The sequence below is a fragment of the Psittacula echo genome, assembly GCF_963264785.1.
Source record: "Psittacula echo genome assembly, chromosome: 7".
NCBI lineage: Eukaryota > Metazoa > Chordata > Aves > Psittaciformes > Psittacidae > Psittacula > Psittacula echo.
The window spans coordinates 13,035,561-13,047,387 of NC_137740.1; the positions used below are offsets into that span (position 1 = coordinate 13,035,561).

At 57.2% G+C, this 11,827-nt stretch overlaps 2 protein-coding genes across 5 annotated transcripts; both read right to left on the reverse strand.

Moving 5' to 3' along the window:
* Nucleotides 1-496: 496 nt before the first annotated feature.
* On the reverse strand, nt 497-5,882 carry CDC20 (cell division cycle 20). Its single transcript, XM_080623857.1, has 11 exons — nt 5,766-5,882; nt 5,281-5,487; nt 4,530-4,675; nt 3,681-3,777; nt 3,008-3,136; nt 2,515-2,711; nt 2,066-2,160; nt 1,525-1,756; nt 1,290-1,415; nt 1,002-1,119; nt 497-720 (listed from the first exon to the last, which is right to left on the reverse strand). Exons 2-11 carry the CDS (start codon nt 5,477-5,479, stop codon nt 542-544), a joined length of 1,518 nt encoding a protein of 505 aa, XP_080479983.1. The 5' UTR covers nt 5,480-5,487; nt 5,766-5,882; the 3' UTR covers nt 497-541.
* Nucleotides 5,791-11,729, reverse strand: MPL (MPL proto-oncogene, thrombopoietin receptor). 4 transcript variants are annotated; one of them, XM_080623852.1, is made up of 12 exons: nt 11,445-11,729; nt 9,240-9,384; nt 8,754-8,929; nt 8,321-8,577; nt 8,087-8,243; nt 7,793-7,922; nt 7,363-7,535; nt 7,111-7,253; nt 6,797-6,956; nt 6,535-6,622; nt 6,335-6,422; nt 5,945-6,249 (listed from the first exon to the last, which is right to left on the reverse strand). In XM_080623852.1, exons 1-12 carry the CDS (start codon nt 11,698-11,700, stop codon nt 6,061-6,063), a joined length of 1,962 nt encoding a protein of 653 aa, XP_080479978.1. In that variant the 5' UTR covers nt 11,701-11,729; the 3' UTR covers nt 5,945-6,060. The 4 variants fall into 4 exon arrangements, with proteins under 4 accessions (XP_080479979.1, XP_080479976.1, XP_080479977.1 ...); XM_080623850.1 differs by having other exon boundaries at nt 5,794-6,422; nt 8,087-8,207; XM_080623851.1 differs by having other exon boundaries at nt 5,794-6,422; nt 6,535-6,577.
* Between the last annotated feature and the right edge of the window lie 98 nt (nt 11,730-11,827).

Consider the following 11,827-nt stretch of genomic DNA (forward strand, 5'->3'; position numbering starts at 1 on the left):
AGCTGGCCAAGAAGCAGGACACAGGTATTTTGTATTGTCAGTTGGGCCTTGCTTCTCCCCTCCAAAGCAGGCAGCAGCTGGCAAAGGGCCCTCTCCCTTAGGCAGGGGCCAGTTCAGAGCTGCTTCACTGCTCTGTGGAAGCTGAGACAAGTCAGGGGTATTTCCTCCAAGCTGCAGTGCAGTTAACACACTATGATGAGCGTTGGTGGGGTAGGAAGTCACCTTCCCCATGTGGTGGAGCTGCTGTGCTTGTGGTCAGCATGGGTATGTGTGGCAGGAGTCATACCTGTCTTAGCCATTGCATAGCATCCTCTTTCTCCCAGGACTTCACACCTTTGCTAGGCTGAGGGTTTCTGCAAACTGGCCCCAAAGAGCAAGAGCTCCACCACTTGCCCAGATTGCAAACCTCAGTTCTTTGAGCCATGGGCTTCTCTTCCATCAGACTCCATAAAAACAAAAAAAAGCAAACTAGAGCAGTTTATTAACTTTTAAAATACTGTACAACAAGCCAAGCCCCTCTCCCCACAACAGCCCTGAGCGCTCAGCGTATGCCCTGGTGAATGATGCTGCTTTTGGCACTGTTTGCCTTTTCTTTCTCTTTCTTCTTTATGGGGTCCATCTCAAAACAGCGCCAGAGCCGCAGCGTTTCATCAGCAGCTGCTGAGGCCACTGTTGCACCATCAGGGCTCATAGTCAGGTTCAAGACTCTGGCAGTGTGACCTGAGGAGGTGGTGTGCAGTTAGGGCTAGGCTGATTACCACATTACTCCCCACCAGCTTGCATAGCCATCTCCACACCATACTGCAGCAGCATCAATTCACACCCCAGGTATGCATTTGGAGCAGCAGTGTTTCCTCAGCTGCTGCTAGCAGCATGCTCCTGGACACCATTCTGCATCAGTAATGCTCCAGGCTAGACCACAGCTCTGCTCTAACCAAGGATTATACCTGCCTCCAGCCTCTATCACCCATCTCTTCCAAAGGCAGAGGGGCCCAGCTTACCTCGCAGCTCAGTGACCTTGGCCATTGTTGGATACTTCCATATAACCAGCTGATTCTGTGCAAAGCCATGGCCTGAAATGAACTCCTTGTAGTTTGTTGACCACAGGATAGAACAAACCTGGGAAGAGGCCGTAATGCAGGTAAGACAGGCTGCTTGTGCTGATGCTCACCACCCAGAGGTGAGCATGGTCCCCTCCTCTCCTGTGCCTCTGGGCCTCAGGTGCCAGCAGCTCTGTACAGGTGTTCTGCCAGAAGATGTTTATCTCCAACCTGATGTTCATGTCTCACCTGGGAGTGGGCATCAACAGCACTGAGGCAGGTGCCAGAACACACATTCCAGATGCGGATATGTCTGTCACTAGTCCCACCTCCGGTGGCCAGAACATTTGACTGCCACGGACACCATGCCACAGCCTGAGAGAAAAGGGTTCATCTTAAGACATGCAAGGGGCAGCCTGTGCACAGCCAGTGCTGCACACCTGCCTCGCATACAGGCATGTGCCCACAGCAGCCTTGCACTCACCTTGACAGCACCCTGGTGCTGAGTGAAGGTCTGTACAGGAGCAAAGTCCCCACTGTCCCCCTGGGTGCATGGCCAGATGTTCACCAGGTTGTCATTGCCACCACTAGCCAGGTAGCGCCCATCTAGAGACCACTTGAGTCCACACACCTCCTGCGTGTGGCCAGCAAGTGTGGCCACATGATGCTCAGCCACTCTGACATCATGGTGGTGGATGTGGCCAGTTCGTGCCCCACTGCAGAAAGAGAAGACTTGCAGCGTCAGGCAGGTTTTCACCAAAGACCATTTTTGAGCTGTTCCAAGACTGTTGTACCTGCCACTGGCCTGTTGGAGTGAGCAAAGCAGCCACAGAAGCTCTTCACAACTTCAGCACAAAGGGCAAGAGAACAGAGAGGCCTCCTCCCCACTGTCCCGACAGAACAGGCTGAGTAAAAAGAAACCCAAGCAAGGACAGAAATTCCTCTCTGCCATCCCTAACCTGCACCAATCGGATCTAGATAGGAATCTGCAACAGTTGGATGCTGCCCTTCACCCACTGCTTTACCTGGACAGGATGTAACTGTTCCAGCTGAGGGAGCCCACACGTGAAGAATGGCTGGTCATGTTTCGGAGGCGTTTCTGCTGCTGTATGTCCCAAAGCTAGAGAGGCAGAGCAAGAAATTATCTGGAGGATGAGGAAACCTAGCTCTATTGCCTTGCCCAGGAACCTCATTGCACAGGCTCTGGCATTCAACCCTATCAGCACAGGCATAGAGTGAATTGGTATCTCATGCCTACAGAGCAGAGGGCAACTCCAGGTGTCAGAAAAACCCTAAAACCAATCTGTGCCTTGCATGCTGCAGTTGGTCACTGGATGTGGACATTTCCATGCCACACCAGTCAAGGCAAGTCAGGATGCACTGCATTTTTCTAGTGCTAGCCAAGCCTTTGTCCCAAGGTCCCCCAGCTCTGGCAGTCCCTAGGAAGCAGCTCTAGTTTTACTCCTGCACTCACCTGGACCTCAGCATTACTTGTGCCAACAGCAAGGTAGTTTCCTTCTTTAATCCATGACACAGAAGAAACATAATCATCTGGATGCTCCATCTGCAGCAGCTGGATAATCTCACCAGTGGTGTGATTCCACAGATAGACAGAGCTGTCCAGAGCCACTGCCAGGAAGTTCTGAGAGCTCCAGTCAATGAGATTCAGATCTGCAATTTGGAAGAGCAATGCAGGTCACACTGTGTTTACTAGAGAGCCCTGCCTTTCACCACTGCTTCACCAGCCTTCTAGGTGTCACCATACCCAGCTAATGGAGTCAGATAGTCCTGATCCAAGTCACCTACACAGCACTCTGGGCCACTGTTCCCTAAAAGGCTACGAAGGGACACTCCAGAAGTGGTCAATACTGGTCGGGGTGCATAAGGTACTGAACCAGGACCTAGGCATCTTGCTCTAGTGTGGAATGATCTCAATGCCCAGGCACTCGATGTTGCAGCCTACTTACAATAGTCATTGCGGATCTCTGGTGCATCCAGGATCCGGTCTGGCATTGAGGAAATGTATCTGCCATTCTTCCTGCTGGATCCAGGTGTTATTTTCTGACTGTAGAGCACTTTCAGGTTATTCTGATAGCCTGTGTGCAGAGGAACAGAATTGTTAACCTGAGTTAATGTTTCCTCCCAGCTGAGCACTGTTCACCCAACTAGAAATCCCCTCCAATGTAAAAGAAATCCTGAGGAAAGAAATGCACTCAGAAGACTGCAGTTGTGCTCATCACTGGCAGCATGAACTGCTGAACCAGGGTAAGCTCTGATTCCCTAACTCACAAGAATAGGTTTAATTGACAAGCACTTGGCTTTCTGTATCCCATTATGTTTACTGGCAGTTCAACTACATGTACACAGCAGAGTTTGAAGCTTTTGCAGACCTCAGGAAGTTTTGCCACCTGCTGTACAAGTGAGGAATTAACACTCATTTTGACTTCTGTAAACAAATTCACTGTAACTTATGCCACCCCACAATCTCCAGAACCCTGAGAAGGAAGACCCCACTGCACACAGGAACCCTGAGAAACAGCCAGTTGATCTCTCCCATGTCCACACACAGGGCCTCTGTGTTGCTGCTCCTCTGCCCAGATCCCTCCAGCTGAGTTAGCTCACACAAACCCTGTGTCATACCTTCTGGAGCATTCTGTGGCTTTCCACTGAGGCGGAGGATCTTTGCCTCTTCTATATCAAAGCCATTCAGATTCACTGACCAGGCTTTCTGTTGTTCCTGGAGACAAGCCATCCTCAGTGAGATGCATTGAAAACACAAAGTCCATGCTGCACTTAAGACTGCAGCTGGTAGGCATACACCCAAGCCCCTTTCTCTTAAAACCAGGAGGTGTAAAACTGTGCTGTGGGAGTCAGCTACAGGCAGGCACATCAAAGCTGTTTTTCCTCAGACATTGGCACACTGTCCAGCTCAATATTTTCATACACAAAAGTGGCCAGTTCAGTGTCTCATTGCCTATGGGGAAAGCCACAGCCCTAAGGGACCAAATGCTTCATAAACAGTTTTCAGAACAGTGTACACATTCCAGAATAGCTCCCCTATAGACATTGTCCTAGAATAGCACCACCAGCAGTTTCTCCGTGCACATTCACAGCTTAGTGTCTTTGTAGCAGCCTGCTACATTTTAAAGCCTCATTAGCCCAAAGCTGTATTTTGCTACCAGAAGCAGCACAGGCTAGTGAGTGGAGGCAGAGGTGTAAGACTATGCTCTTCCCTGTGTCTAGGGAGACAGCCCTGTAGAGCACCTACACTCAGGCTCCTGTGTAGCAACTAAGTGCCTGTTCCATCTGCAGGCTCTACAGCATTCACCTGAGGCTCCTAAAGCCCAGAGCTGGAAGCAGTGGTGGCTGGTACTGTCAACCCCATGTGCCCATTGATAGAACTTTGAGTTTATAAGTTATAAAAGACCAGGAAGGATTAGGTGTTTGATAGTAATCACTGTAGTAATTGTAACTTAGCAACATGCTCACCTTCTTGGTAGGGGACTCCTCAGCAGGGTCATTCTCTTTTGTTAGGAGGAAATTTGCCATGTCCATCTGCATAGTGCTGCGGTTGGGAATGTAGCGATCACCTCCAGCCTTTGTTGGTGTGCTCTGGATTTTGGATCCAGATTTACCTGTGTTCACATGCATAAATATTATATTTATAAATATAATAAATACAAATATCGTCTTACAGCTATTGAACAGCTTGTATTAGAGCTTTCAAGAGACAGCAAACCCAGCACTCTACCACATCACACCTGTGAGACATGCTGCAGACAAGCAGGACTCAAGTCATACCACACAGTCACAGTTAATTCATATTTTTGTCCCACCCTCCCCCCCCATATAAATGCACTAAGCTCAGGTGAGGGAGTGCCAGGAGACAACTCCTTGGGCCTAGAAAAACAATCCCAGAGTTCACAGGTAAGGGAAGGATACAAAAATACTGTTACAACATGTAAAGCTGTCAGCAGACCGTTTTGCCCACACTTGTCTAAACACTCATCTATGCCAGCAAGGCTCAGCTGGAGGATCACCCAGCCTCAATGCACACAGCTCTGCCCTCCGCATACTGGAGAGGAGAAGATGAGCGACTTCAGGAGCCACACCATGTAGCCCACCTCGTCCTGCCTTATCAGAAGGGCAGCCTGGCACGGAGCTCAGAGCACCACGGCTGCAGGCAAGCAGCCAGGGCGACGCTCCCCCACCCGACCTGTCTTATGTTGCCGCCGCTCACCGGGTGTCCTGGACGGCGTCTTGCTGGAGCTGTGGGAGCGATTGAGCGGCTTCATGGGCGACATGATGGCGGCGGGCCCGGGCCCAGGGTCGCCGCTCTCCTTGGCCTTGCGCTGCCACCGCGCGGGCGGCGCATTGGGGATCGGCGTGTCCAGCTTCAGCAGCCCATGCAGATCCGTCTCGAACACGAACTGTGCCATGGCGAGCGCTGCGGGACCTCAGCGTCAGCGGGACCCACATCAGCCGGCCGGGCTGCAGCCCTATTCCGCCAGGTCCCCCCCCAGCTGCACCTCGGAGCCCTCTCCACCACAGGAGACCCTTCCCGCCCCGCTCCCCAGAGCCCTCTCCACGACCGCAGTACACCCTCCCAGCCACTCCCCAGGGGCTCCTCCACCACAGGACACCTGCTAAGCCTCCCATGCACCATGGCCGCACCTCAGGTGCCCCTGCGCCTCACGACGCACCCCCATGTCCCCAGCCCCTCACCTCCGCTCTGTGACTGACGCTCGCGGAGCCCTACTCCCCGATGGCATTTAAACCCCGCGCGGCCGCTCCTCCCATTGGCTGCTTCAAACCCAACCGCTCCCCGCTGCCATGGCGACCACGGCGCGCCACATCGTGATTGGCTGATCCGCGGGAGGGGCGGGGTTCTCCCCGCCGGGCGGCTACGGGTGCTGGGTGGGTAGTGTCGCTTTTCTTTCCTGTGTGCCCGGGGCGTGGACAACGAGAGAGGAGACCGTGTGTTTGCGCGTCTCGTTTATGTCCGGGCGGGGAGCGCGGCTCAGGGCGGCCCGCGGGGCTCCCAGCCGCTCATGAGCAGGTAGGACTGGTTGGCGATGTCGGTGCTGGGCAGCCGGTCCGCAGCGTGCTCTGGCGGCGGCTCGCCCGCCTCCCCCCGCCGGCCGGGCAGCACCTCCAGCAGGCAGGGCAGGACAGCCTCCTCCGGCGGCTGCTTGTAGAAGGCGTTGGCCTGGGGAACACAGAGAGGTGGGCCCTGCCCCTCGGGCTGCCCCGCGGCGGCTCGGCCGCGGTGGACCCTGCCCCGGCCCCCTCACCTGGCCGTGCTTGCTGCTTTCTTGAAGGAAACTGCCCAGTGCGCGGTGCAGGTCTGGGACGGGGGGCCAGAGTTTCTGCTTCATGTTGCTGAGTGCGGGAAAGGGGGTGTTGAACGCAAACCCCAGTCCTGGGGTGCCCTGGTGCTCCCCTGATCTGGTGCTGGACCCCTCCCACACCCAGACCCAGACCCAGCCTTTACCTGTAGAGGGAGGGGAAGGTGCACCGCAAGCCCAGGAGCACTCCTGTGAAGAGCAGCAGCACCAATGTAACACTGGGGATAGTCCAGCCTGCATCGGAGGAACGCTGGCACTGTAGTCCTCCCCAGACCTGCCACTGCTGAGTCCTTCACAGCCCTGCCACCTTCACCTGGTGCTCTCTATCCCATTTGCAGCACTCTCAGTTTGCTACCCTCAGCCTGTGGCTCTGATGGCTGCAGCCTCTGCTTCTGCCCTGTTCCTTACCTGCATTGACCATGGCATCAACCACGACAGGCTTGGACCAGGCACTCCAGCTGCCCTGGTACCGCGGCCCGCTGGGCTGGGCCCGCACCTGGGCATGGTACTGGGCACCTGGCCGTAGGTCCAGGACTTCTTTCCTGGCTGCCTGTGGGACTTGCAGGACCTGCGGGGCAGAGCTGAGCTGGAGAAAACAGCTGCTGTGGGGTGGCCAAAGGGAAGCACTGGGGTGTGGGTCCATCCTGCCTGACGCCATGTGGCCCGTGTGCCAGCAGTAGAGGTGGGCAGGGCTGCTTGGAGGAGCCCTGGCTATGCCTTACCTTCCAGTCCTGGCTGTTCTCCACAGCATAGCGGACCTGGTAGTCCAGCTGCTCTGCCAGCACCTCCAGGGGTGGTAGCCACTGCAGGCTCAGCCGGCCCTGTGACACTGTTGCCTGCACAATCTGTGGGGCTTCTGTGAGCACTGTTGGGGATGGGGACATGTCACTGCCATGGAATGGGGCATAGAATGCTGTGTCCCCTGTAAGCCAGGCATGGGCAATGGCAGGAGCCATGGTGGCAATGAGACTCACCAGCCTGGTGCAGCCAGAAGGGCTCCTTGAAGTAGCTGAGTGTGGACAGTGGATGGGGCTGGGTGACATTCACCAGGACAGAGATGGCACTGTCAACCCTGGGCTGGAATGTGCAGGTGTGGGAGCCCAGCGTCCCCACGCTCACCTCCTTACACTGCTGCCATGCATCTTCCCTGCGTGAAGAGCAGGGAGCCAGTCAGCCTCACTGTGGTGGCCCAACTCCCCTCACCCACTGCCAGCTCTGCTCTGGGGACACCCTTGTCCCCACAGCCAGTGCTGCCCATAGTTGGAGGGGCAGTGTGGTTGGGAGTAGTGGTGGGTAGGTGTGAGGTCCATGGTGGCAGGGCAGAGCAGAGCGCACAGTGGGATATGGGACACTGGGCTGTGCCACCCCTCTGCCTGAGAACCGTGTCCCTGTCGTGCCCCTTACCTTGGGCCAGCCCCGCTTGGAGGTTGCTGGTAGAAGAGCTGGTGAGAGCTGGTGGGCTCTGCGGTGTCCCAGTTCCACTCACAGTGCACGTGCTGCAGGTCAGGGGTGCTGCAGCACAGCCTGATGTCCCCTGGGCAGACAGAGCCGGGGAGGGAGGGGGCTGCTACCCCTTGTGCCCCCAAAACTCGTGTGCTGCACCTCACCTGCCCCGGGCCCCCCAACCCTTGCAGCCCCAGGCATGGGTGCCTCCCCGCTGTGCCTGCCAGCACTGCAGTGGTGGGGATGGCTGCTCACCAGAGGAGTGGGGTGTCTCCGCAGCCACTGCCTGTGACCATGGTCCCCAGACACCATCCATGGAGGTGCCGTCAGGCTTGCTGCGCACCTGGATGTGGTACCTCACCCCTGGCCGCAGGTTCTGGAGAACCACCCAGGTGTTGGCCTGGACCAGCCCCTGTGGGAGAGGGGCCAGGCTGAGGAGCAGCTGCACCCCCTTAAATCCCCCTGCCCATCTGTGTCCCCTCTGTGTACCTGCCCCGCTCCTGGGGAGGCTGCAGCTGCCCCGGTGGTGGGTGCATGGGTACTGATGACTGGATCAATGGAGGGGTCCCCAGGGCGCTGCCCTGCTGCGGTGCTGCAGGACATGTCTGAGGAGCTGGCAGGGCAGAACTGCACCTCATAGAGGAAGAAGTTCAGGAAGTCGGTGAGTGGTGGCTGCCACGACACGCAGAGCTGCCCTGCAACCCCAGCCCAGCGGGCCGTGATGTTCACTGGGGGGGCGATGAGACCTGTGGGGAACGTGCCAGGTGTTTGCCTTCCTGCAGCAGTCCCTGTCTAGGCACCCCCAGTCCTGCGAAGGTCCCCCAAGGTGCTGCCAGCCCTCATGGTGGTCAGAAAGGCAGGGGACCCAGGTATGGGGACTGTCCTGGTGTCACAGGGATACTGCCTGGTGGCAGGGACTCACCCACTGCATCCACGCTGAGGTCCCGCCAGTACTTGGTCTGGTTGTTGGTGGCGTCCAGGACGCGGAGGTGGAGCTGGGTGAAGAGCCGCACATCCTGGCTGGGGAAGATGCAGACGTGCCGTGTCTTGCCAGCCCCGTGACGCCACGTGGAGACTGTGCACGCTGTGGGCATGTCCCTGAGGAACATAGAGCAGGGTCTTGCAGCACTCCATGCCTTCTGCCTGGGACCAGGCTGGAGGAGAGGGGACCTCTCTGGTGCCCTTCGGTGTCACCAGCATCTTCCCTGTACCCCATCCATTGCAGGGCACCATCCCCATGGTACTCAGGGACAGCCAAGGGGTGTGCGGTGGCTGCTGTGTAGCTCTCGTGGGCCCTCCACCATCTCTCCTTGTAGCTGGGAGCGAGTGGGATGGATGGAGAGCTGCAGCGCTGCTGCTCTCTGTGTGGGCGAGGGGTAGACTGGGCTGTGTCCCCACCACCTCCTACCTGCTGTACCAGTAGTAAAAGTGGCACATCCTGCTCACTGCCTCCTCCTCCTCCTCATCATCATCATCCCAGAAGCAGGTGAGGTCCTCAAAGGAGCGGGTGAAGCAGAGGATGTCCTCAGGCACCCCTGCCAGCAGTGCAGCATCTGGGAGGAGTGTGGGCATGAGGAAACCCCTGGGCACAAACCTGTCCCCATCCCATCTACATCCCACTACCCCATGTTTCACTAGCTGGCTGCCACCTGAGGTCAGTCTGTGCAGGCACCTGGGGCAACATGGACAGGACTGAGGCACAGCTTGGCACAGTGGGAAAGGATAGGGTACATGCTGGCTGCTGGCTTGCACTGGGGTCCTGGCTTGTGGCAGGGCTCCCACTGGCTGGCCCCACTGCTCCCCCCTCCTCAGCACATGGGGTCCTTTGGGATAAACAAACATCCCGAAATAGCTCTGTGGTTGGTGGGGGGCTCAGGGCCCAGTGATCGAGAGGAAGCACCCCTGCCCTGCTCATGCCGGAAGGTGCGCGGAAGTGAGATAAGGAGGAGTAGTGCCCCAGGAGAGGGAAAGAGCCTTTGGGCTGGCATGGGGATGTGTGGTCCGGAGCAGGGGGATGTTTAAACCCCAGCCCCAGGACTGCTTGAGGGGCAGCAGGTTTATTTGCCCCACTCAGCAACCTGCTATCTCTGTTGTTGGAGGAATAAACAAGAGCATCACATCCTGCAGGATCTCCATCCCAAGCACTGGTGGCTTTGCTGACACTTGGGTGCCAGTTCCCATTGTCAGGGAAAAGAGGACAGCCCCAAGATGCAGATGTGTGAAGCACAGAAGTGGCCTTGCTGCCCCCAGCATTGCTCCAGCACTCCTTTCTCCCCCACTGCCTCTGCCCTGGGACCTGCTCCAGCCCTCCTCCTCCTCTTCCTCCTGGGATATGCTCCCTTCCCCAGGGGCTGCCCCACAACAAACCCCCTGCCATTGCCTGGCTGTGCTCTATGTGCATCCGTCCTCTACTGCACACCCCCTGCACTGCCAGTTGAGCCCACCCTGGGCAAAGAGTAAGTGACAGTCGCCAAACGTCCTTGTCATGTCGGTGTCCCTCTGCTCTCCTGTCCCTTCTCTTGCCCCGACCCCCAGCCCTGTTCCTCCTTTCCCAGCCATGTTGCTTTCCTCCCCCAGCCCACATCCCATCCCCACAGACCACAGCCCCTCACCTCCTCTTCTCTTTTTGCACCCCACTGCTCCTGCCCCAAGCCTCATGCCAGGCCCTGTGACCCCCCCAGGTCCTAGCACCAGGGGTTGGGATGGCCGGGTCCCAGCAGCCTGGTGGCAAAGGGGTCCATGGCATCAGTGGGAAGCCACACTGGTCCTGTGGGCTATCAGAGCATCTTTGCTTTGTTTCCTAGGACAGTGGCCACACAGCTCTGCAGCCCTTGGGGCACAGCAATGTCCCACAAGCTGAGGGCAGAGGGATGATGAGCCCAAACCCAACCTTCTTCCCACTGCCCCTATGGGGGTGATTCAAAATGTGCTCCTGAGCCTGCTGTGGACAGAAACCTGGGGTGGAGCTGGACAGATGAGCAGATCAACAGGATTTGGTTCAGTGAATGCTTTTTATGGTGTATTGGAAGTGATAGAAGGGCCAAGGAGGGGCTCAAGGAAAGTGTGGACAGGCCTTCAACGGGAGAAACCATGAAGTGGCTCTGCCAGGTGCAAGGAACCATGCTGGGGCCAGCTACAGGCTTGAGCTGAGGATGCTCATCAGGGCAGTAAGATCACAGTAGGGTTGGCACAGGAGCTTTGGGATTAGCCTGGCAAGGCTGCTGTGTTATCCGCAGTGCAGAGCTGTGCTGTCAGATGTTAGCTTGAATTTGGCTCAGACCCTTGATATTGTTAGGTCCAAGAACTATTGATGCGCAGGGAGACCCTCTGCTACCTGTGTGGGACTGGGAGCCACAGGCTGGCATCCCAAAGGGGAACCCAGGGGCTGCCAGGTCCTACCTGCAGAAAGCAGGGATGTTCCTTTGCTCTGGGCACCCCAGGGTGTCCCACAGGTCAGAAGTGCTCTCCATTGCTCACCCTGCACACCCTCCTGGGATGCTCCCTCCCCAACCCTGCAGATTTTGGCTGCCACGGGGTGTTTGCTGCCTGTACCCAGTGTGCCATTTCATCTCTGGCCCATCCTTTGAGGAAGAAAATGGCCCCAAGGACCTACCTTGGGATGTCACTGGCTCGGTGGCCAACAGCGGGCTGTGGAAGCTGAGCAGAACAGCAGGGAGCAGAGGGAGCAGCCGGCCCCGGCGCGGGCAGGCTGCCATCCTGCAACCCGTGTGCCGGGGCCGTGTGTGCTGCTCTTGGCCCTTCCCAGCACCCTGCTGGGAGCTGCTGCGGCTCCTCCGGGTGATACCTTTATCTGGGAAGTGGCGGCTGTGCAGCTCAGGAAGCCTGGCTGGAGGCTCCCCCCGCCCCATCACCGGCACTTCCCTGTGCCCAAAACCACCATGCCACGGCCCCTCCACCGCCAGCCGCAGTGCCAAGAGAGACTGCTCCTATCAGATAGGCAGCACGTCCTGCCCCTGTGGCTACCGGCATGCCGGG